Here is a 26,197-nt window from a genome sequence, read left to right as displayed (position 1 = left end):
CTTGCTTCCTTACAGCAAGCAAGAGAGAGTACAAGCAAGACAGAATCCACAGTCTTTGCAAACCAAACGCATTGCTTTGGTGTCTTCTATTTGTTACAAGCAAGTCACAAAAATCTAGCCTACACTGAAGGGGAGAGGGTTACACAAGGGCATGCTGATCAGGAAGCAGAGATTACTGGAGGCCATTTTGGAAGGTTGTCAACCAAAGGAGGTAATGCATGTTATAGGATGTGATCTCAGTTTGCCAGTGTGGAGCCGGACCAGCAGAGGGCATGGGTGAAATGAAAGGGACACATTGGAACAGAGCTGTGAGCCTTTTCACACATGAAAATATAAGGTCTCTCACACTGGGTCAACCCCTGGACCACCCAGCCTAGTTTCCTATCACCAAGGTACAGGTGGTTGGGAGGTACAATTGTCCTCCCCGGCCCTGCCTCCCAGGTGCTGAATGTTTCTCAGCACGCTCACATTCCTCTAATAATAATACTGCTCCTGCGTAGCGTATCTTGCACAAAGCACTTTCACGCACATTATCTCACTCCTTGTGACAGTCCTCTGGGGGAACTTCTTGTGATTTCAATTTAAGTTGAGGAAACTGAGACCCAGAAAGTCCAAGGTCACGTGGCCTAATGAGTGACAGGGCTGGAATAGAACTCAGTTTGAAATCCTGAAATTTATCTAAACTTTTATTTATTTATCTACTTATTTACTTTGAGACAGAGTCTCACTCTGTCACCCAGGCTGGAGTGGTTCAAGAGAGTCTCCTGCCTCAGCCTTCCAAGTAGCTGGAACTACAGGTACCCAACACCACACCCAGCTAATTTTTATATTTTTAGTTAAGACAGCATTTCGCCATGTTGCCCAGGCTGGTCTCAAACTCCTGACCTCAGGTGATCCACTTGCCTTGGCCTCCCAAAGTGCTGGGATTACAGGCATGAGTCACTGTGCCCAGCCTGTCTCAACTTTTAGAAACTTATTTCTACATCCAGACTACCACTATATCCAGACAAAAGTTCCATACAGTGAAGACAAAGCATTTTTACTTATTTGCCCAAAACTTGGTGTCAAGGCAGTGCCATCCTCCCCAGACAATTGGCTTTGATGACCAGACACCCCCTGCCCATGTGGAATCAAGCCCTCAGGGTGGACTCAGATGTCAGTGCTGGACTCCAGGGCCACCCCCGGCTTGGACAGTTCCAGTTTTTGAAGGTGACTCCTTCCTTCTCTTGCCCTCTCACTGGCTTGGACATCTAAAAGCCAAATCTTCTCTCTCCCTTTGTACAAACAATTCTCACTAAACGAAATGGTGAGGCTTGGTGGGCAGGGATGGGATTTTGTGGGGAGAAGTGTCTAGTTGTGATGGCCTAGCTTCCAACCTTGGCTCTCTGGCTTTTGTGAGGAGATCAGCCTGCTGTGGTTTGGGGTGAGTATTGATGATGGGGATACTGGGTGGTATTCTGATGAACTTGTCCCACAGCAGCCACAGAGAAAGGGCACTCCCTGAGGATGAGGAAAGGGGGTGCTGTGAATGAAATGGATGCTTGGTGTCAGTCATCCAAGGAAAGGAGCCTGGGGCAGATGGAGGGGAGCACCTGTCTCTACCTGAACCTCCCTCTCTCAGATCTAGATCTCAAAGAGGTAAACTACCTGGAGAAAAGCTTTATGGCAAAGTGCATTAATGCTGAATAACAAGGCTGAATATTGCCCCCCAAAGATGTCCAGATCCTAATCCCCAGAACCTTGAGATGGGGAGGTTAACCTGGGTTATCTGGATGGGTCCCCTATAACCACAGGGGTATTTATAAGAGGACAGTGGGAGGACAGAGTCAGGAACTATGACCACAGAAGCAGAGTTCGAGTGTTGGGGCCACAAGCCAAGGAATGCAGGTGGCCTGTAGAAACTGGAAAAGGCAATGAAACAGATCAGCTCCTAGAGCTCTGTAAGGAATGCAGCCTTGTACATTCTGGTCCAGTGAGACTGATTTTGGACTTCTAACCTCCAGAACCATAAGATAATAAATATGTGGTGTTTTGAACCACTAAGTTTGTGGTAATTTGTTACAGTAGCAATAGGAAACTAATACAGATGATGTCTGTCATAAAGAAATTAGCCAGGAGATGGACTGGATCAACACCACAGCTCTTGAGCAGGATCATCTGGGGACATATTTTTTCCCCTTTGGGTCATCCATAGCCCATGCATTCAAGAATGACAGTAAGAGTTGTGCACTCACATTAGAACCAGAGAATTAGAGTTAAAGGTAGCAGCGCCCCTCACGGGACCTCATGGTGATGGCAGCAGTGATGAACCAGAGACCCTCCAAGAGGACATGACCTGCCTGCGAGGTTCAGCCTCTGCTGTCCAGTGAGAGAGCTTCTGAGCATTGCCCGCCCTGGAGGATCAGGTCTTATGTCATCAAGGAAAGAAGACATGGCCTTTAGGTGCCCCCACCACCACCATCACCACCTGACATCCTCTGCAATGGCCAGGAGGTCTGATAGGAGAGTCCTTGGCCTCAGGGCTGCAGACATTGGGGCTGCCCACCAATCAACCTAAGGAGATGGTCAGAGCTGCCAAAACCTTCAAGAACAAATCCCAGAGACGGTGACTCTCTCCCACCTCCCTCGCCCAGTTTCAGCTAAGGCTCTGTTCCCATCAGCCTGCAGTGACTCCCCTGTCTCAGTCCACTCAGGCTGCCATGACAGAAGGCCACAGGCCATGTGGCTCAAAGGACAGTTCTGGAGGCTGGAAGTCCAAGATCAAGGTGCCACCAGAGTTGGCTTCTGGTGAGGCCTCTTTCCCTGGCTGGCAGAAGGCCAACTTCCCACTGCGTCCTCCCATGACCTTTCCTCTGTGCATGCACATCGCTGGCATCTCTTCCTCTCCTTCTAAGGACACCAGTCACATCAGGTGAGGGCCCACCTATATGACCCAGTTAACCTTAATTACCTTTTTCAAAGTCCCATCTCTAAACACAGTTGCTTTTGGGGTCGGGGCTTCAGCATGTGAATTTGGCAGGACACAATTCAGTCCATAACATCCCCCTTCCTACCAGTTCCCATCACATCACAGCTCTAGACTGCCTCCGGCTTCAGCTCTCGCATCCTCCAGCAAACCCCGTTGACATGAAAAAGGTCACATCCTATCATCCAGGGAGCTTTTGTAGGCTGTCAGGAGGCTGGTGAAGTCCAGGTGGCCTGTCTGGAGCGGTAGACAAAGGAGTGGGTCACAGGCCCTGCCTTGACTTGGGGAAGGAGAGGCTTTCACAAACAGGCAGAGAGCACACTTGGGCTTTCCAGGCACGGGGCCGCAGCTGCTTCTCTTTCTTCCGTTCAAATCCCTGCTCTACGTCAGGGGCTTGGAAGCCCCGGCTGAATGGGAATCACACCTTCTGGACTAAAAACTGGGACGCGAGGCCTAACAAAAGATTTTTGTGATGCTTGCTGGCGTAAGTAACAGTCTGACTGATGGAGTGTGATTTCAAGATTACCAGCTTTTTTTAGGACACTGCAATCAGTTGAGGGAACTATGGGACAGAATATTTAAAATCCAAATCCAAAATACGGTCCCTTCCAATAAATCTCACCAAGACCACACTCCCAATAACTCTTACCTCCATAAAACTCTATGAGGATGAAGAGCATGTTTTACTCACCATCGTGGCTTCAGTGCCCAGTGATAGGGATGCTCAGTAAATATTTGATGAGAGAGAAAGAAAGATAATTCATTTGACAAGGCAAATGCCCAGCACATTTGTCTCTCTGACCCCAGGCCAGGGCTGCCAGCTGTGTGAGAAAAAAAGACAGTCCCCTATATCATCCTCTTTCATCTTCCTAGCTCAGGAACCTCCAGTGGGGCCAGTGGTTTTCCAGTGTCTGTCTGCTCCTGTTTGAGAGACACATCAGGCCCCAGCTAGTACCTGTACCTCTTAGGGCCTGACTAGTCTCCAAGCTGGGGTGTTCTCAACAGGCCAGGGCAACTCCAGCCCTAGGAAAGAGCTACTTTTATGGGCTGGGGAAGGTAAAGACTAATGGGAGCCAGGGCAGCATGGGGATGACAGAGAGGAGGAGAAGACACCACTCCTAGGACGCTGCTTAAGGCAAGAAGGAAGATCCGGATCTCAGTGGTCAGGGGTGAGAAGGCGGCTTGGGAGACATATGCACAAGTGCCCACTGCCCTTTGCCAGGAAGCACTCCGTGGGATGCAGAAAGCCATTTTTCTCCCTCTTGGGTCCAAATGAAATCTTTGAAACCCAGTCCAAATCCATAGCCAGGCTGCCACCCAGTGATCAGAGTGTCCACGGGGCACTTTTTCACCAGCCGTAATCAGTTCACTCATCAGACTTTCAAGCCAAAGAATAATTTCTGAAGGTTCTCGGATTCCCAGTCCACTCTCTCCCTGACTGGTCTGTGTCTGGGACTCCCAGGAAAAGTGTGGACTCAGGAAAGCACTTGGAGATTCTCTACTCTTTGCGTATTATCCACTCTACAAGGGGCATGAGCCCAGGTGGTGGAAGTCAGGCCAAAACATCCCTTCAGCTTGAGGCCACCTGCCTTTCTGACTCAGGAGCTGAGGCCAAAAGACTGGCCACCAGCGTAACTTGGGAAGTCCCAGGGCACTGATTTAAGCCTAGGCATCTGGACAGCCAGTTTGCCCACATTCACCTCACTGCATAAGAGCTATGCTCTCAATGAGAGATGTGCACCCCAGGGAGCGGATATGGGGGTATGGCTGAAATTTGGCACTGGACTTCCAAAGCTGCAGGAGGTATGGCTGGCACCTGTGGGCCCAGGACCCTCCCTGACACATGGGATGCCTGTCTCCAGAGACTCCTTGCTCCCTCTTACAGACCCTAAAAATAAAGCTACCAGGACACAGTTATTCTGGTCTTAATGTTAAACAGAGCCCTGGGAAAGAAAGGGGCTCTCAAGTTTCATGGATGGGGTCAGAGGAGAGGATAAAGACAAAAGGTGGGGGAGGCTCAATGCCAAGGAATGGAGCTTCAGCCTTGGCTTTGAGGATAGCACGGCCGCCAGCGCAGAGAAGGTGGCCAGGGTCAAAAAGAAGGCACAATTCCACCAGCCAGAATGGGGCGATAAGCTGCATGTTATCCAGCCAGCATCAGCCTCAGCTCTGAAACTCCCTGGAGTGCCTAGTGGACCAGATCCTAGCTGTCTTCCAAGACCCCTCCACTACTACCGAGTGATGGGCTAGTCTGCTGACCTGGAAAGCTAGTGCCGTTCCCAAGCCCCTCAGGCACACACAGCATGCACATCCTTACCCAGCCAGTCCTAGCTCAAAATGCAATTCCAGTATTACAGATGATCCAGAAAGATCAGAAAGGGGGGATTATCGGAGAGCAAAGATTGAGAAGGAAATGATTAACCAGAGAGATGTCCAGTGAGTGAGGGATTTGAGGGAAGGGGCCACATATCCTGAGACTGTGTGCTTCGTGTAGAAGCTGCTACTGTGCCCTGCACATAGGAGACTCTTAGTTTTTTGTTTGTTTGTTTGTTTTTGAAAAGGGGTCTTGCTCTGTCGCCCAAGCTGGAGTGCAGTGGCACCATCTCCGCTCACTACAAGCTCTGCCTCCCGAGTTCATGCCATTTTCCTGGCTCAGTCTCCCATGTAGCTGGGACTACAGGCGCCCGCCACCACCCTCAGCTAATTTTTTTTTTTTTTTTTTTTTTTTTTTTTTGTATTTTTAGTAGAGACGTGGTTTCACCATGTTAGCCAGGATGGTCTCGATCTCCTGACCTCGTGATCCACATGCCTCGGCCTCCCAAAGTGCTGGGATTACAGGCGTGAGCCACCGCTCCCGGCCGACTCTTAGTTAATTCTATTGCTTGGTTGGCCACTGTCCGTAAGTTCTCCTGGGGCAGGAAGGAGAAACGTTACAGGATGTAAACAAGGTGTACAAAACTGGCATCTGAGATTTGGTCACTAGAGGGCGCTCCAGGACAAGAGCTGACTCCTGGTCCGCTCTCACCATGGCTAAGGGGTTTAGAGGGAAACAGTCTGGACCTTGTTTATTAATTCAACATACGCTACTGAACAGTTACTCCTACTCCGTGTCAAACACTAAGTGCTATAAAGGATACAAAACGATTTAGATGCAACTTATTTTTCATTAGAAAGATAACTGGCATAAGCAAAAAATAATGTATCCACATGTATCCACCTGTAGCTTCTCTTTATTAAACGCTAATGTGTTTAGACTTTACACACCATCCCTGCCCCCATATCTGCATGGCTGACCCATCTTTCATGTCTTTGCTCAAATGTCACCTTCTCACTGAGCCTACCCTTCCTATCTCATTTCAAAGCAAAGTGTGTTCCCTCAGCACTCTGCTTTTCCCATGTGCTTACAACCACCCAGAAGCCACGAAACTCACGCACCTATGATCTCATTGTTTGTGTCCCCCCAGGACATAAGTCCCGTGACGATGGAGGGTCTGTTTGTGTTCACCAATGTATGCAGTGCCTTGAACAGCATTTTGCACACAGCAAGTATGCAATCCATATTTTTAATGAGTAAGATAGGCAGCAATTCTAATTAGCCCCAAGTAAATCAAGGAACTAGGGATCAGCCAATGAGTACTCCTATGCTTTAGGGAGTTTGGGTGAAGCAGGCCTCATGTACAGTAGGAGTCTTCTCAGAGGGGGTAACATATCAGCTGGTCTTGAAGGATGAAAACAGTTTGCAGGTTAGAGAAGGTAGAAAAAGTCGTATCAGGCAAAGGAACAGCACGCACAGAGGCTCAGAGGTGAGCCCTGCAGGGTGTTGAGCACACCAGCCTTGGCAGAAGGACGGGTCAGATGTCCCTCCTAGTCTTCACAGACCCCACCTCCTCCAGACAGCTGTTGTATGCTCTGGCCAGTTGAGCCCTAACCATGACCCGGGCTACTGGACAGTAGTTGGGCCATGTCCCTCTGCCTGCTCTGCAGTTTCCCCTCACCCCACGTTCCCGGGGTGTTTCGCCCACACTCCTTGCCATCTGGGGCTTGCTGACATGGGCAGCCTCTGCCACTCCTGTCTCTGTTATACTCTCCCTTCTGCTGCAAGAAAGAAACAAACTGCACAGCTCGGAAAACAATCCATCATTTTGTCATAACATTTCCATTTCAAAGACTTCCTTTCCAAGCTTCTCTCTGCCCAAACGCTTCCTCTCATTAGCATAAGAACTGGCAAGGCGTTTGAGTGACAGGGCTCTAGAACTGGGGCCTGGGTCTGTGTCTACTCAGGGGCAGGGCATGGGTGTGCATGTGTGTACTTGTGTGTACATGTGTGTGTGCTTGTGCACACGTCCACACCTGATCTTTGTGAGGTTGCATCTGTCAGCACTCATTACTTGTGCTGCATGGCAAAGCATAAGCCACCCTCAGGCACTGACTGAGCCTCCACAGCGTTCTAGGAACTCTGTTGGGTGCTGAGGATTCAGGGAGGAAGGACGCAGGCACTGTTCGTCAGCAATTCAGTCAGAGGGACAAATGTGTCCGTGAACAACTATGACACAATAAATGCAATGAGAAAGCGGAGGAGGGGGGACCCGAGAGGAGGTGATATTAGGCTGGCCTTGAAGGAGAAGGAGCACTTCACAGATTAGAGAAGGTGGAAAGGCATAGCAGGCAAAGGGAACAGGGGGCGCAGACTCCCAGAGGCGAGCCCTGCAGGTGTTAGATGTGGCTGTGGCAGAAGGCCAGACGGCAGGCAACACCTGCTGGGTGGACGTGAATGGCCACCAAGGCTTCCTCAGCTGCCCTCTCCCTGCCTGGACCTCACCAGCAGATAGGGCTGGTGGGAGATCCAGGAACGAGTCAGCCCCGCCCTGCAAAGGGACCCCTCTAGCCTTGCAGCTCCTCCCTGGCCTCCAGGTAGGCCTTCTTCACAAGCAAACCACGGATGTGCTGGTGGCCACTTCCCAAAACCTCCTCATTCACCACCTGGCACAGCCCCCAGAAGGCCTGACCACAGAGCCCAATGTGGACCCCTTCCCAGAACCTTACAGCCCTGCTGGCAGTTTGTCCTTCCAACATGCACAGAGGAGCTCCAGGTGGACAGCAAGGAAATGGGGAGTGTTCTAGGTCAGCCAGGGGAGGGAGAAGACATGGGGAGTGGACGTGAGTGTGTGCTGGGAAGGGGGGATATAAGATCCAAGAGGAAAGAGGAGACGGAGAAAGCAGTGTGACTCTTGAGGACCTCACCGAGTGACTCATTCATTCATTCACCCTACAATACTTGATGGCACATTCCATGAATTGGGCACCTAAGATATCAAAAGGAGAGGTGAGGCCAGGCATGGTGGCTCATGCCTGGGATGCTGAGGTGAGCGGATCACTTGTGGTCAGGAGTTCAAGACCAGCCTGCATAACATGGTGAAACCCCATCTCTACCAAAAATACAAAACTTAGCTGGGTGTGGTGGCACACGCTTGTTAATAACAGCTACTCAGGAGGCTGAGGCAGGATAATTACTTGAACCCAGGAGGTAGAGGTTGCAGTGAGTGGAGATTGCATCACTACACTCCAGCCTGGGCAACAGAGTGAGACGCTGTCTCAAAAAAAAAAAAAGAAAGAAAGAAAGAAAAAGAAAAAAACAATGAAAAGTGCACAATATCTGTCCTCAGCGAGCCCACAGGCCATGAGGAAGACCAACAGGGAAATAAGTGGTATGATACTAAGCCCCCAGGCTGGTCAGGAGCATCCTGAAGAGATGTGGACTGAGTTGAGGTTTGAAGGTTGATTGAAAGTCAGAGGAGTTGGAGAGTAGAGAACATTCCAGGCAGAGAGTTCTCTGCAGCCAGGAACATTGCTGAGGCCACAGGGGTGCTGTGCTGCAACACCGAGTTAGCCCCAGTGGGGAGCTGCCCCACATGCCAGCCTGGCTGTGCCCTCACTGCCCTCCCAGGGGTCGCCACCAGGGCCAACTGGGCAGGGGGTAAGACCGAACCATTTGGTCCAAACCTCACATTTATGAAAGTCATCATATTTAGACTTTCTACATTATCTCCAGTTGGGATGTGGGTGTTTAAAATACAGTTGCTAAATGTAAACCATTGAAATCTATAACCATTTTTGTAAGCCTATTTGGCATTTTTTTTAATATACAAGAAGTATAAAAATAATGAAAGTGGCTCAATTCTGTCTCGTTCTTAGCAAACAGGCAGTATTGGTCCTAGATAAGAACAGCGAGGCTTAGAGAAGCCTCCCAAAGCCAGATTGACTCCTTGGCACCTCGCTCACCTCACTGGCCCAGTAAGATTCAAACACCAAGGCCTGCCCATTGCTGGCACCACCCTCTGTCCTTGAAGTCCTGGGATGTTCTCCTGTGGCCTCTGCGCCATCCCATGCCCAGCTCCTCGGCTGACCCAGGGATGGCAGCCTGAGCCTTCCTGCTCCATTTCACCCCCACAGCCCAGCCTCTTCCCTGCAGGAGGCCACAGGCTGCCTCTGTGGCTAAGCTGGTTGCACAGCCGCAAACCCAGACAGGCACCACAGGCAGCATCTCCACTGCCCTGGGCCCCTCATTTCTTTTGTCCTTGGGTACCACTAAGAAAGGCCCCAGGAGATGCCCCCGGATGGCTTGTCAACCAGATCCCATTAGCAGCTGCCACTGGGAGAAAGAATTCAGAGCCCACTCTGCTCCTGCCCCCTACCTCACTCCTCATGAAGGGCAGTCTCCTTTGTGAAGTGTCACTGCCAAACTTGCAACTTCTGGCTCCTGGAGACACGGGTGTTACTCACCTGCTCCAGCTGTTTGCAGAGCAGGCCTGTGGTCAGCCTGAGGTAGGGGCAGGGGCTAGATAGCAAGACAGCCCCACCCTCTTCCCAAGGCCTTCTGAGGGCTGAGCTACTATAAAGGTGTGACAAAGCCGGATCACTATATTTGGGGTAGGTGAAGCAGAGGGGACCAGACGAGCTATGATTTAGAAAACAAAGGACTGTTCGATTGTCTTCCCCCGATTGGAAAAAGACTATCTAAAGCGGGGAGTGCAAAGAAAAAGAGAGGAGGGCTAGAGAGCAGACACTTGCAGCTCCCAGCGGAGCACTGTCCAGGGAGTCTGCCAAGCGGACACCAAGCACTGTGATCTACCAAAGAGCTGCCCACCTCCCTCCCAAGGTAGCTGAGGGGCCTCAAAGTAGCATCACTGACAAAAACTTCCTAAAGCCACCTGAACCCCTTGTGGATTTCCTGCGTGGCTCTCCCCCAGCAGAATGTACAGGGCTCTGTGAGCCTGGGCGCTCACAGGAACTCTGAACACTGGCATTTGGCTTTGACACATCGACCTCTGAAAGCCAGGTTAACACGAACGTACCATCGGCAATGGCACTGCTCTGACCACTGCCAGGGCCTGAGCCCCTGAGCCTGAGGATGGGAGTCTGGACTGTGGCTCTCCCCCAGGGCGGATGGCAGCCTAGGACTCAGATCTTTCCCCATGCTCCCTGCTCACTCTTTCATCAGGCTTCTTCCAACAGCACTGAGGTCCTTATCTTAATACAGCTAGAGACTTCCTCTCCAGGGGCCAAGTGATCTCTATGCATCCCCACACCACCATGCCCTTCCCTCTTATTCCCCAGGAACAAACGAGTCTTATCATGTGAGGGTCTCCCCTCTTGTGCCCTTTGCCCAGAAAGCTCTCGAGTGAAGGACGGGCATGACTTGGTCTTCCCTGACCTGAGCTTGAAATAGTCGTTGCCCTCGAGGTAGTCTCCACCCACCAACCCTTCCCACCACGTAGTTTCTGCTGTGCCCACACACCACCTGGCAGTTACATCCACCCCCACAACAGCGCCGGGTTTCAGCCCCGGTGACAACAAGAGAAGTCAGGCTTTGCAGAAATGTGGTGTTTATTGGGAACCATCTGCCTGCACATCTCATCTATGTGCGTGTGTGTTTGGTCACATTGAGGTCCGTGGCCAGTGATGCAATCAGACAGCCTTTGCCAGCCCCACATGGTTATTGGCCCTGTCAAAGATGCTGTAATACTCCCGGATGAAGACATCCCCCAGGATCCACTGCTGGGAACTATAGTCACCCTGGAAACCATTGGTTCAGAAGCCCTGGTCCTGGGGTAAGGCAAGGCGGAGATGACGCTGGTCCCAATCCCATTTGCTGTGCCTAAAGATAGGCATTTATACCCCACCCACAACTCCTTCTCCTCTGTGACTTCATTTTATCCTTGAAATGACCTTCCCAGATAAACAAGTATTGGATTCATGTCTCAACAGATGAAGAAATTGAGATTCAAAAAATAAAATGACGGCCGGGCGCGGTGGCTCAAGCCTGTAATCCCAGCACTTTGGGAGGCCGAGACGGGCGGATCACGAGGTCAGGAGATCGAGACCATCCTGGCTAACACGGTGAAACCCCGTCTCTACTAAAAAATACCAAAACTAGCCGGGTGAGGTGGCGGGCGCCTGTAGTCCCAGCTACTCGGGAGGCTGAGGCAGGAGAATGGCGTGAACCCGGGAGGAGGAGCTTGTAGTGAGCTGAGATCCGGCCACTGCACTCCAGCCTGGGCGACAGAGCGAGACTCTGTCTCAAAAAAAAAATAATAAAATAAAATAAAATAAAATGACATAATGCAGGATCACTGGGTAGGGTCCTGGCATCCTGAGTCCTGTTCCCTGCACTGGACCCCACTCCCTATCACTCGTCCTCCCCAGCCCCTGCCTCCTGCTCTCAGCACCTACTGCCCTGATAACCAGCCAGAGCAGGCCTGGGGGTGGAGGTCAGTGGTCAGTGGGGCCAAGGGCCGGGCCCCACAAAGCCCAGGCTGCCTAAGCGAACCCTGCACAGAGCTCTAGGCGCTGGGGCTTAGAAGCTTGAGCACAGAGGGAGGTTCCCATGGGGAGCTGTGGCCCTGCCTACCCCACCCTCCCTGACACCTTGGTGCACCGCCCCTGCTGTTCCCCATTTTTCCCAGGATGAGGCTGAAGTGGCCACAAATGAGGCCCCAGGACAACATGGCCCACTCAGAAGGGCCGGTTGGTTCAAACGCATGCCCCTCCATTCTCTGTGGAGTCCACACCACTTCTTATCACCACCACCACTGCCTCACCAGGGCCCAACTGGGGGGTGGGGGAGGCAGCTGGTGAAGAAGAAGGGAGAGGAGGAGCCCGGGCTTCCCCTCTGAGACTCATACCTGGCTGGTGTAGGCGGAGGGTGGCAGGGGGTACTTCCTGCCGTGGATCTCGAAGACAACCGTGGACATGCTACTCAGGCGCCTGCAGTCGATGTCAAACTAAAGAACCAAGGGAGGTCCTCTTAGAAGCGGCGAGGGTGGAAGCTGACTGGAAGAGGCCCAGAACCCCTCCTGCCATCCCATGATCCATGGGGCAGGGACGGGGCCCTGCCTACACCTAGGACCACAGGGAGGCTCTCAGGGTGAGGCCCGGTCCCGAGACATGATTCTCAAAAGAGCCACAGCAGTCATGAACCCAGGGACAGACCCAAGCTTGGGACCCAGGGGGCTTGCCTCTGTGTCTCCGCGTCTAGGCCCAGCCAGAGCTCACAGGGATGCTGGGAGCACTTGGCTGTTGAGGAGAGAGGGACAGGCTTGGGGTGGAGGAGGAAGAAGGGGCACAGCACAGGCCAGCGCGTCAGGGAGGGCACCCCTCCCAGAGGAACAGGAGGTCAGACGGCAGCCACTCCAGGAGGCATGCGGGCTCCCACAGCAATAGAGCCCAAGCCAAAGGCCCCAGCAGAGGCCTCCAGAAAAACCCCAGCCTCAGCTGGGAAACGGGCTCCCTCACCACCCCTGCATCTTCTCGTTTGTGTGAAGGGGCCTCTACTTCAAGAGAACCTTGTAGGGTGGTGGGGCTTGGCCTCACCTCGTCGTACTGGCCCGCGGTGGCTCCAATGGCCTGCTGGATGTTGAGGAGGTCACTGCCCGGCCCCACCAGCAGGAAGATGCCGGTATCCAGGATGGCCTGACAGCCACCGTCACAGGCCACCACCACGCCATCGATGGTGACACTGCCGAGGGTATGCAGGACGGCCTCATCCAGCCCTCCCTCCCCAGGTCCTTCCTACCCTCCCCTGCCAGGATCCAAAGTAGGAAAGGAAGGCCCCCAGCCCTCCCCTTCCTGGAGGCCCCAGTACTTTCTGAGCCCAGAGAAAATATCTAAAACCATTTTCTTCCAATTCAGTGGCTAAATTGAAGACATCCCACTTTCCATGGGGCAGAAACTTCAATAAAACAACAAATTCACCCACATTAAGGGGTAGAACAAGTACTGTACTCATTGCCTGAGATCTGGTTTCAAGTTTTTGATCTGCCATTTACTTGCTGTGTGTCTCCAGCAAGTTACCCAACCTTTGTGTACTCAGGCTTCCCATCTACAAAATGGGTACACTAATAACCCCTTCCTTGACTTCTCAAGGGGTGGTCCTGAGGTTCAAACTCGATGTCAGTCCATTATAAAGTGGGGTTAATAGTAGCACCCACCTCATGGGGTCTCAGTGAGGAATAAATGAGACAGTCATATAATCATTCAGCACAGTGTCTAGCAGGCGGTAGGTGCCCCAGAAAAGCAGCTGGTCTTGTTCATAAAGTGCAGATGAATGTGTGGCACTAGCACCAACAAAGGTCACTGACCTTGGAAGTGTCTAGTTCAGATTCTCAGGGGTAGTCTTACGAGCTACTGTGCTGCAGTCCTCAGAGTGTGGTGGCCTGATGCCTGGGCCCTCACATGCCCACACCTGGATCAGCCTCTGGCTGAGGCCCACACAGGGTGGCCGCTCACCCTCCTGTCCACAGTGAACTGCCAGTATTCTTGCACAGTCACGGGTATCCAGTGCAGGGAGCCTGTGTAGTAGGACGGGTCAATGGCCCCCAGTGTGAGCAGGCTCCCCTGGTCATTCCTGAAACCAAGGTGCAGCATGCTGTTTCAGCGAGGCTCGGAAAAGCGGTGCCCAGCCCCACCCTGGGGCCAATGCCACTGAGACCCAGCCCACCCTCCTCCGCCCCACTCCACCCTCCTCCGCCCCACTCCACCCTCCTCCGCCCCACTCCACCCTCCTCCGCCCCACCCCTAACCCACGCTTCAGAGGAGGTCTCCAGTCTCCTCTGGCTCCTCCTCCGCTGGGCTTGCTCTGATGTCAGCGGCAGCATCCTTTCTTCTGAGCACTGCAGCCCCCAGCCCGACCCCAGAGGAAGTAACCCACCCTACAGGTCCTGGGACTGCCAGGCTGTGCCCCAGCCACCCTCGGGTGTGCCCAGCTGTCTCCCTATGCCCCTACTCCCTGTCATCTGCCACCCAGGGCTTTCTGCCTCCAGTAGGAAAGGAGATCTTCAACGAAATCTACACTTTGGATTGAAACTGCCACCCGAACACAAATCCCCTCTGTTCCTCCTGGGGCCGTGTCTCACCCATGGCTGGGAAACATACACTGTACCCACTCACTTCCGGAGCACTGCCCTGGGCTCCTAGAACTCATCCAGCCCATCCCAGCTCCCGGCTCTGCTGCTCGCTTTCTCCCCAGACAACGCCCACTCCTCCCTCAGCAAAGCTGAGGAGTGCCCAGGAGTGCCCTGGCTGCGCTCAGCTGGGGCTTCTTCCCCTGTTATTCAGCCTCTGACATACCCAAATCTCCCCTGCAGCGCCCTTATCACAACTGTTTGATTATGATAACGTGTATAATGGTGTGGTGTCTGCCTCTCCTGCTAGAATGTTAACTGCCAGTTTGTCTTATCTGCTGATGTGTCCCCATCTCTGGCAGAGCCCCTGCACATAGTAAGGGCCCGGTAAATATCTACTGAGTGAATAAATGCATGAGTGAATACACTAATTAGCTCCCAACTGCCTTCCCCTGCCTCAGCCATCCAGCAGCTTCTCCTGGGGAGGGTCCATTTCTCTCCTCCCTGCCATCTCCCCTCTGTCTGAGCCAAGCTGCATCATCACAGGATGCAGGGAGGTAGAGTAGGAGGCACAGGGTTGGGTGCAGGAGCCCCAGGCTCCAGGCCTGGCTTGGCCACCACTACTCAGGGCGTTGGTCCCTCCCTAAGCCTCAGCTTCCTCCCTAGTGAAAGGAGTAGGTTGGACTCCTTTGGAGTCAGCTGTAAAAGTCTGTGCATCTCAATGACATCAGCAAATGGTTATTGAGGCCCTGCCACTTTTGGGAAAAAGAACTTGAAAGCCCCTGTGCAGAGGTGGGGTTGGGCTTTGTTTTTTGAATGCCAGAAAGGAAAGTCAAATTTTGGTCCAGTGAACTCTGGCTGCATAAATGACTATATCATGGGCCTTTGGACAAGAGGTTGGATGTGCCTGGAAAGGAGAAGGTTTGCTTGGATGCTGGCAACTACCCTTGAGTTGCAGCGTCCCCGAGGAGTGGACACTCTCCTCAGCTGGCAGTCCTTACAAGGACATCAAACTTACCCCCAGCTGGGCACAGCTCCTACCTGCTCATGTAGACTGAGAACAGGTCTTGGGCCACCAGGTGCCTCTGCATCATGTTGTCAAACATGGGCACTGACTACTCAGAGGCAAGAGAGGGACAGGCCAGCCCCAGGATCCCGTCAGACTCAGAGTAGGTGAAGATGTCGCCAGGTTCCTGGGTGCTCAGGCCCACAGTCTGGTGGGGGTCCACAATGTTGGAGACCTGCAGGAGAATCATGTGGAGGCCCTGAACTTTCTGCCCAGAGGCCTGGGTGCCTCAAGGGGGAAGAAATGGAAGGAGGGGGAAGATATTGAAGAGGGTTCTTGACCTCCAGCCCTCACCTTGGCTCCCACCCCCAGCCACACTTGGCCTCATCCTCCCACAAGCCCTGCAACCACTACTGGAATCAGCCTCAGAAGCAGACCTGGGTCCTAAACTTAAATCCTGCCCGGGTGGGACATGGGCCACCCCTGCCAGGGCAAAAAGAAATCTGGACAGAGAGAGGTGGGGCATAAGCTAGGTGTGGGCCCCAAGTCCCGGCCCAAGTGGCCCCTGCCACATGCACCTCCCTGCCAGCTCTCCCCACTGTCAGAGCAGAGGCTGGGGACGGGCAGCAAAAATGACCTAGATAAGGAAATGAGAGCACAGAATAGAAAAAAGGCTGGTTGTTTACTGGCAAGAGTGACAGCTGAGGGAAAGACTAACTCCAGGAAAGAACAGGCACCAGGGGTGCTCCTGCCTGGGTCCTGGGTGGGAGGAAGAGCAAGCCGGTGACCGCGTCCTGGACAGCTGCAGAATAGCACCTGCTGTCTCCATACCTGCTGAGTCAGACTAAGACAGAGCTTCCCAGGGCCAGGAAGGCAGGTGCAAGGGTGCGAGGTTGGGATGGTGGTTGGGGGAAGGGGGAGGCAGTTCATGCACCCTGGGGGATGTTGTGTGAGGAAGGCGCCTGAGCTCAGACCCTCCTGGTGGTGGCCTTCAGAGCTGGCAGGCAGGAGCACTGCCTTTGCTGGGTCGGCTAGCCTCTTGTGGCAGTGACTGAGAGCAGGGAGACTGCCTCTATCACAGGCTCCGAGATTTCTTGAAGAGGAACAGCCGTGGTGAGGCAGGGGCAGAGGGACGCTTTCCACTTCGTTAGTGGAAAAGCTAGCAGAGCCACTCACATCCAGGTAGTTGGTCAGAGACGCGCTGGCCACCACCCCAGAGTTGGAGTGCTTCCGGCTGACCACATAAGGGTGATTCCTCAGGAAGTCTTCCAGAAGTCCGTGCTCCTTCAGGGTCCTCCTCAGCGACTTCCCTTTGTACAGAGGAACCCTAAGGAGATGGGGAAGAATTCGTAAGGAGGGTGTGCATCTCCCTCAGGCTGCCCAGCCTCCCGGAAGTGGGCTCCATAAACCACTCCCTACACTCTGTTCCCAGCCAGCTTTCTGATCAATGGCCCACTGACCCCAGGCCAATGGCTTTCAAACTTTTTTTTAATCATAACTCAAAGTAAGAAATGTATTTTACATCAGTTCAAAATTCACTGCCTATCCTTACTAACTGCAATGCACTCTCATGTTTTCTATGGCTTTCTCTTTTTCTAATGCTGGTGGAGACCCATTAGAGGTATTTTGCAACTCACTAATGAGTTTTGAAACCCATGGTTTGAAAGGCACTCAGCACATTATCACTCATTCAGTCACCAAATTCTTGCTGTGCCAGACACTGCACAGGGCATGGGGCACACAATATTGGAAAGGACACCATCTCTGCCTGCCGGGAGCGCACTGTCTGCAGTAAAAAACGATGTCTCCCACATGCCGGCAAATTCTAAGACAATGATCCTGCCCTCTGCCAATCCCCCTTCTCCACTCTCTGGATAGCTTTTACCCTAAGATGAGTGGAAAATTCTCAAAGTGTTTCTCAGCACAGAGCCTGGTCTCATGGGGGTGTCCTGAGGGAGCCTGAGTTTTAGATGATGGAGGCAGATCAACAGTGGAGAGATCAAGAGAGGAAATGCAGAAGCTGGTTCTAGACCTGGCACTGCCCTATCTGTGTCAACTTGGGTGGCTCCCCAAAGCCCTCTGAGCTTCAGCTCCCTTAGGTTAACCCCTTCCTTTCCAGCCGTTCTCCTGGCCCTGCCTTTGACTAGCTCTGTGGCTTAAACTCTCTGGTCCTTAGTTTCCTCTCCTGTAGATAGGAGTAGAACTCGGTGATTCCCACGGTCCCGGTTACCTCTAAGAATCGCGTGGTCCTCCTCTGCGAGACTGCTGAGACATGCTTTGGGAGCCATACAATGGCAGCAGTGTTAAGACTGGCAGAGAGAATGGATTTTCGCAGGCTGTTCACATCCCAAGTGCTGGGGCCGATAGCGCCCCTGGGACCTGGAGGAACTTTATTTTCAGGACTGCAACAAAGATTCCTGGCCAGTTGAAGGCACCTTGACCCCTTTTCAGGGATCCAGATTTCTCAGGGCAGGATCGGGGCTTCTCTGTGCTCAGGATTTGACCAGACTCAAACCTGAGCACCTGCAGATTAATGTGTGATGTCATGGCGAGAGTGCAAGTCCACCAGAGGCTGAGTCCTAGCTCCTCCATTACTAGTCATGCAGCCTCAGACAGCTCAGGGACCCTCCTTAGAAACCCTTCCTAAACAACAGTGTCTCCTCTATAAAATGCAAATGATAATATCTACTTAATCTATGAGGATTCGTGGCTTAGTGGAGTGCCTGGCACCTAGAAGCAAACGGCTCAATCAATGTCAGTTATTATTTTGGGAGGAGAACCTGGGATCTTCACCCACAAAGGACATAGTATAATAGAGAACTTTATTTTGTTTAAGAAATACATATATAGCTCTTACAGTGTGCACTGTTTGAAGCCTTTTTTAAATATTAACTCTCCTCACAACATCCCTATGAGATGGACACTACTATTATTCAAATTTTATGAACACAGGAGGAAACTGAGACACAGAGAGTTAAGTTAGTGATGCAGCTGGGGATCAAACCCCAGGCAGTTTCACTCCAGAGCCATGCCCTATTCCCCCAGTTGCCCATCTGGCTCCCTGTTCTTTTCACCACACTGTGAAGTGCTGGAGTATACAGAAGCAAAGGTCCCAGCATGCAAACGCAAGACTGACAGGGACCTGTTATCCTGGGAACTTGCAGCACTTCTCCCAAGACTCCCTGGGGGACCAATGGCTGGAAGACCAAGGACAGACCTCCCAGAGAGGACGATGAGATGCCCTTGCCCTCCCCTGGGCTCTGATGTTCACCTGGTGATGGCATTGACCTCAGAGAGAGCAAAGACTGCAAGGAGCACCACGAGGCACCTCATCCTGGGCCGCAGGCTGGCCACTGCTCCAGCCAGAGCCCACTCCACAGCCTTTATAGAGGGAGCCAGGTGTCCTGTGGCTGGAAGCCTAGATTTCAGAGATAGCTCCTGACTGTAGGTCACTCCACAAATACAGTGAGATGGCACTCAGGATACCTAAGACCCATGCTGATAAGGACCACTCACACTGAGTCAGGCCATTTGTGGCCCTTATCAGCATGGGTCTTAGGTATTCTGAGTGTTATCTCAGAATATCTGTATTCCAGGGACTTCAAAGTTCAAAGATACACATGCCTGGTCTTCAGGCTGAGAAATGTCAACACAGGCCTCTCTGACCTGCTCCCCACTTGCAGACGGGACTTCTCGAGCCAACACAGGGGAGGCACTGCCAGAAATGTGTTCCATGTTCCACCTTATGCTCTGTAAGAGGCCTGTTCCCCGCAGATCCCACTCCAGCCTTATCTGCTCTCCTCCCGCGATCTGACTCCACCGGAAGCTGGTAGCCTGCCCTATCCATGAATCTGCCCCCAGCCCATTTTTTCAGTGGCAGGGGGACTCAGTCTTCCCCCAAACTGGCATCTGTGGCAGAGAGGAATTGTTCATTCTGTCATCCCCGTGAGTGGAGCTTGTGGTTTAGAGCACAGAGCAGGTGTGGCCTCCACTCCTACAGAGCACAGTCTAAGAGAGAAGACAAGCCCGAGGCACATGCACCCCTAGGGACATAGGCCCTGTTCCACAGTGGAAGGGTACTGAGGAGGGGAGGGGTAAATCGATGTCAGATCACACTGGCATTGGAAGAACGGGGCAGGGCTGAACCAGGAAGGCAGACAAGTGCCCCCGCATAGAAGAAGGGAAATATGGCAGTGATAGGGTAAGGAACAGCTTAGGTCAAGACTCAGCCTCTGAGTCCCATTGGAGTGTGCAGACAGAGCCCCTCAGAAGCACATGTGCAGGGGTATGTTGAGTAGAGACCCCTGGAGTCTAGGCCAGAGATTCTCTGAGGCTTGTAGCCAGAGACAGAGTCAGGATAAGAAGGAAAACAAAGGTTGTGGCCATGAAGCTGATGGAGAAGATCATGTTCCAAGGACCAGGGGAGGCTAACGCTGGCAAATCAGGACTGTGTAAGGGTTAGGTGGGCAAAATAGGAAGGCAAGGGCTTCAGGTCCATGGGAGAGTGGGAGAGCACAATGTCAGCCACCCAATGCCTGGCAGGACAGATGTCCACGTGGAGAGGGAGGCCTGGTGGGGACGTAAGACAGGGCAGGCAGGAGCAGCCAAAGAGGCTGGCATGTGGGAAGGGACAGGCTCTGGAGTTGCATACATTTGATTTGCAAGGGCCTCAGGAGGGAGACTTAGTAGGCCAGTCAACAGAACTGATGTTTCATAGCAGAATTAGGAATGCGGCGAGACCTGATCCCCGCCATGGCAATGCCTCCCACCCTGCCGCATCCCTTCACAAAACTGATTGCCAGGTCCCCAGAAGGCCAGGACACTGCCACTCCCCATGCCCTGGGAAGTGGCCACAAACACATCCAGCTGTCTTGTGGCACCCACCCTCCCCAGATGCCAGAAGCAGAGATCAAAGTCAATGCTAAATAGCATAGCTTGCTTCCGGATTTCTTCCCTGAGGAGGCCGCCCTGCCAAGCCAGGTCCTGCATGCCCCACAGTGATGGCCCTGCCTCTGAGCAGTGCTTCCTGCCACACCAGAACCAAGTGTGATGCATAGTAGGTGCTCAAGGAATGTTTCGTTAAGCAAATGAATGAGTGCATGGCCTTGCCACTGCTTTTGAGAAGCAGCCGGAGAAGTAGCAGGTGACATCCTTATGATGTCCTGCAGACAAGGAGATGGTGGCTCAGAGAGGTCAAAGGGTTGGCCTGTAATGAAGACAGAGCTTGGAACTGTCCTGAGACTCCTAGTCTAACACGCTGCACACAACACCACAGGCTCAATGTGTTTACAATATCAGGTGTGAAAGCAGCTCTGCTTCAAGCTCACTCCTCCCCACCTCTGGGCACCCCTCAGGATAGTAATATCCATGTGCAATGGGCCCTGTCTGCAGCATCTAAGGCTAGGGTTCTCTGGGATTAGCAAGATCAAGAGGAAGAAGGGCTGCACCACTCTGCCTCATGTCACCAGTGACCCAGCCTGAACCCAGCAACAAAGTCTCCTGAACACAGGCCCTGGACATCAGGGTCAGCCAACTCTTCCACTGGAAGGTGACTCTCAAAGCCAAGAATCAAAGATCCCTTAGCACTGGTTGCTCTGTGTTTGTTCACAAGATTGGAATCCGTCTAACAGCATTCAGTTGCACACTATTAGCAACCCTGACCCAGAGAGCACAAAGCATTAGGAGAGCTTATTCCAGCAGGCCAAGAACTGCAAAAACTTTTAGGGTGCAGGAAGGTCATGTGATAGAATTAAGAAGAGTCAAAGAGACCCAAGTTTATATTCCAGCTCCACTTTTTATTAGCTGGGTGACTTGGAAACTTAGTTAAGCATTCTAAACTTGTTTGCTCATCTGTGAAATGGAGATTTTTAAAGGAGTAAATGCATAGTGTCTGACACTAAGTAAATATACCATAAATATTATAGATTTTTAGTGGGCTGAATAATATTCTGAGAGTCTTACTTATGTAGAAAGTATGTTTTCTGCTTTCTCTTTATCTCATGAAACGAAAAGCCTGCTCTGCCTTTCTTTGCCTCACAAAAGGTGTGTGCAGAGCAGAAAGCAGAAGTCACCTGCAGGGTTTTCAAGACACTGTTGCCTGAAACCTAAGCCCATGTGAGAACCCAAGGCTCCTTGGAGGATGCAGAAGGAAGAAGCAAGAGAGACAGGCAGGTCTTGAGTGGCAGGGCCTTGAGCCCTGCTCCATGGTGGTAGCCCAGGGAAGTGGAAAGCCCAGAGAAGAGTGGCTGTGTGGCCTGTCTGGGGGAGTATGACTAAGGCAGCTTCCAGAAGATTGGGTTGGCCCAGACAGGACACAGAAACAATGGGGGCTGGGGCAGGGACAACAAAGACCTGGCATGCTGGAGAGTCACCTGGATCAAAGCACAACAATGGGACATTGACAAAAATGACCAAGATTTATTTTCCCCTCAACCCTGGGGAGGAAGGCAGGGATAGGCAGGAGGGTCAGTGGGGGAGGAAGGGAGGGATGCACCACCAGCCTGACTCAGCAACAAACTCTCCTGGACGATGGCCCTGGATGCCAGACTCAGCCACCCCTTTCTGTGCTCTTGGAAGATGGGGGCACACTGCAGAAATTCAATTGATTTACAAAAGACAAAAAGACCTGCTGCTCTGTACACACCTGAGATTTGGACTGGCGCCATAAGCTTGTAAATCTCACATTTTACAGATGAGGAAATAGGACCGGAGATTGAGGTGAGCCATTCAGAGTCACACAACTGTAGTCATTTGTGTGTCATATTTATAGAAAGCCAAACACATGCCAGCACTTGATACTCTTATCTTTGATCCTTACATGACCCTCTCAGTATCTCTGCCTCGAGCCTTTGGAAGAGAAAAATGAGACACGGAGAAGTAACTTGCTCAAGGTCACACCACTTTGTAGTTGACCGAGAACTTGAGCCCAGGATGGTCACACATGCACTCCCAGGGGCTGTACTCCCTGCCACCTGGCCCCCTGCAGCACATGGCATCATCCCGTTGGACTTCCTCCTGAAGCGCTTTTCACAGTGGGGTCACGCATTAGATCCTTCCATCTCCCATCCAATTGTGGGATCCCTAGTCTCTGTGTCCATAGCAAATGCACAGAAGATGCTCAAGAAATTGACTTGAATTGGCTTTATTGGCGCTCATGTTTGAGTAGAGATCAGAAGTGGAGATCAAGGGGTTACAGGTAGCTAGCCAGGTATGAGTATGGCAGGAGAAGACTCTCCACACACATGTCAGGAGCGTTTGGTGACCATCAGGCTGTTGTTAACTGTCTCTCTAAAGTAGTAATTGGTCACAGCCAGCACCAGCAACAGGCAGTCTCCTAGTTGATAGAAAACACCTGGAACTGATCAGCAGCTTCCCAATAAGCTCTCAGGTTTCGGGAGAAATATGCAAGATCCCGGAAATATGCCAACGTATAAAACCCCAAGTCACGAGGTCAAGCCACGCACTTGGTCTCAAGTCGCCTGTTTGGCCCTCTTCCAAGAGTACTTTCCTGCCTTTCCTTACTGCACTAAAGCTTTTTAGTAAACTTTCTCTCCTGCTCTAAAACTTACCTTGGTCTCTCCTTCTGCTCTTTTGCCCCTCAGTTGAATTCTTTTTTCTGGGGAGGCAAGAATTGAGATTGCTGCAGACCTGTACAGATAACTACCACAGCTAACAAAATGGGGTGTCCCTGGGCACCGATTTGTTATAGCCACTTTGTGGGTCAGTCCCCAGGCTCAAGGAATCTAGACCAAGGGGAGTCATCCCCCTCCAGCACCAGGTAACCAGTGATGAAATCTTATCATGGCTTTTCTAAAAACTTGTTAGAATTTTTAGAATTCTGCCATTAGCAAAAGATGACTGAATCATGTCCACACTTGAAAAGCCTCAGAGCCTGAAGGAGACTAAGGGGCCCTGGGGCATTTACTGTAGGACAAATAGAGAGCAATGGCTCAAGTGGAAGAGACCCCAGGAGGTGGAGACCTAACAAGCATCGCCCAGCACATTTGTAGAAATCCCCACCCTTCTTCTTCCTCCCCATGAAATGGCCCCTGTGCGTGGTGTAATGGCCTGTCCACGTGCTGAGGTCAGCAGAACATTTGGGTGAGAATAACTCCCAGCCTCCATACCTGCACAGTTATTTGTTCTGCATTAAGTGGCCTGAGCCCTGGAAACCTCTGCTCAACGCATCATGGAATTGCCAAGTCCTCTTGGGAGAAAGAATGGGGCGTGGACCCCACCCTGCTCATGGAAGAGCATATTATTAGTTCTGAGAAACAGCAATAGTGAAACCCATTCCTGGTTCCTGAATGGGAAGGGAGAGGGGGATAGAAGGAAGGAGAAAAGGCAATTACCACAACTACCACGCAGGCCTCTGGGCAGGGAGGGCGGCACCCAGCAGAGAGAATCCCATAGGTTGGTCAACCAGCACCTCATCAGGCCACTCCCATCTCAGGAGCTTTTACCAGCAGAGACCTGCAAACCAAGCTCCTGACCACCAGGAGTGTGGCCCCATCTACTTTCCCAGCCTCATCTCTGCAGCTTCCTAGACAGTAACAGGCGCAAACACTCATCATGCCTCAATCATGACACGCATGCCCTGTCTCCACACTCTGCTCAGTGCTTCATTGAGATTGGAACACCCTCCCCACCTCCTCTCCATCTTGGAGAAACTTACCTAATACTTTTTTATTCGTTTCAATGTGACATGCAACTTCTCCCTCACTGTGCTTTTACCTATGCTATACCTCTGCTCTAATGCCCTTCTCTCTATTGTCTGCCTACCCATATTCTTCAAGATTATGCTCAAAAGATATGTCCTATGGGCTGGGCACGGGCTCAGTGGCTCACGCCTGGAATCCCAACAATTTGAGAGACTGAGGCAGGAGGATCATTTGAGCCCAGGAGTTCAAGAGCAGCCTGGGAAACATAATGAGACCCCATCTCTCTTGTAAATAAATAAAGAAATAATTTTAGAAAATGGTATGTCCTGTGTGAAGCCTTTTCTTATATCTCCTATGAGATCAATTAGGAACAAGTTTGGCTGCAAGTAATTGAAAAATCTGACTACCGTGGTTTAAATAGCAGTTTATTTTCTCACAAAACAAGAAGTCCAGAAAATATGGAATTGGTTCAATGGACACCACTACAATTCATTTGGCCTTTTCCTTATGGCCATAAATGGCTGTTACAGCACCAAACATCACATGCCATCTCAAAGCAAGAAGGAGGGGAAGTGGGAAGACGCAGTACCAGCAGACTGCTCATGCCTGATGAACTTCATTTTATAGCTCCCAGCTACAAGGTAGGCTGGAAAACTGAGGATTGCACTTTTTTGTCTGTATAGTGGAAGCAGACAATCAGGTGCTGTTGAGCCCACCCACATTGTCTGCAGTAACCACCCACTCCACCACCAGCACAGTTTGCTCCTCAGTCTGGGATGTTCTCAGAGTGCTTATCTCACTGCTGAGTGATGGCTTACACATCAGCCTCCCTCTGGACTAAGAACTCAAGGGTATGAATTTTGTCTGAAATATCTCTGTAACTCTAAACACCTGGAACAATGCCTAACCTACAATAGGCACTCAGTAAATGTTAAATTCATCCTCCCATTCACTCAACAGCTATATACAGAGGTAAGCAAATGAGGCTATGGGACTTCCTTCCCAAAAGAGGTCTCCAGCGGCCGAAATCAGGGAGTAAGTGCCCAGGTGACCCACATGTGAACAGTCAGTGGCCTGTGGCCCACCACAGCTATAACTCCTCCTCTCTGCCAATGAGGTCACCTGGCCCTTGTGCCAAGCACTAAGCATGTAGAGGTGAGTAAGTTCCTCTCCCTGCCCCGAGGGAGCTTGTAGTCCAGTGGAACACACAGACGCGTAGGCAACTAAGTATAATTCAATGCATGAGTCCTTTTCTTGGCTTATGGACTGGTGCCACTGGGGAAGGGAGAGTAGAGCACTCGCCTCTATGAGGAAGGGCAGGGAACTTCATCCAGGGATGAGCTGGTATATTGACCATGTTCTCTGATTTTCCATATTCTTGATGCCCTGGCATCTGGGGCCTTGATCCTTGACAGACTGCCCCTCACAGGACTAGCTAATTCCTAGGGATGGCAAATGACTCCCTTGTGAGCGCGTCTTTGATATACAAACCAACCCACCCAGAGCCCACACCCCCAACCCTCTCCTTTATCAAACTCTCAAAGAGCAAGCCAATTTTCTCCCTGCCCTAAACCACCCCAGGGTCAAATACCACTCCTCTAGCTCAGAGTCCACTGAAATTACTCAAACTATACAGTTCTAAGCTTATTCAGAAGACCTACCCTGCGTCACCCATTCCTTCACGTAACAATGCAATAAAGGCCGTATGTCACACTTTCCTTTCCCTTGACCATCCCAGACAACTCCCCCACGACCTCCACCTCCTGACTGACCCCAGTGCTTCCCCATGTGGCCCTACATGCCTCCTATGTCTAGGGGTCTGTACGTATAAACTTCTTCCTTCGTGACAATCATGTCCATGTCTGCATGTCCTATCATACCTAATTAAAACAAACCCCAGGTATAAATTTCAGAACAGCTGGCTAGAAGGAATATAATGGGGCTGGTCCTGGGGAGCAGCTAGCACATCCCTGGGCAGGTCTAGCCAGGAAACCCAGCTGACAGGTGCTGCACTGATCAAGGTAACACTGAGATGCTGACTTAGATACAGAGCAAGAGATGAGATGATCCCTGGGAGATCCTCCTGTCCCTAGTCTGGACCCTCTTTGATGCTCCCAACTTAAGAACTAGACATTAGCTTCATGATGCTCCTGTCACCAACATTTCA

The 26,197-nt window shown here is 51.7% G+C and overlaps 1 protein-coding gene across 1 annotated transcript; it reads right to left on the bottom strand.

The window, feature by feature from the left end:
* Nucleotides 1-10,930: 10,930 nt before the first annotated feature.
* Nucleotides 10,931-18,703, bottom strand: LOC108528004 (chymosin-like). The gene is given in 7 exon segments (XM_017869581.1): nt 10,931-11,068; nt 12,148-12,246; nt 12,836-13,003; nt 13,751-13,868; nt 15,406-15,605; nt 16,547-16,697; nt 18,642-18,703. Coding segments are annotated over 7 exon segments (936 nt in total).
* Between the last annotated feature and the right edge of the window lie 7,494 nt (nt 18,704-26,197).

The sequence above is a fragment of the Rhinopithecus bieti genome, unplaced genomic scaffold (assembly GCF_001698545.2).
Source record: "Rhinopithecus bieti isolate Rb0 unplaced genomic scaffold, ASM169854v2 scaffold_3040, whole genome shotgun sequence".
NCBI lineage: Eukaryota > Metazoa > Chordata > Mammalia > Primates > Cercopithecidae > Rhinopithecus > Rhinopithecus bieti.
Note: the sequence above shows the minus strand (reverse complement) of the source record. Positions and strands in the feature narration are given on the sequence as shown.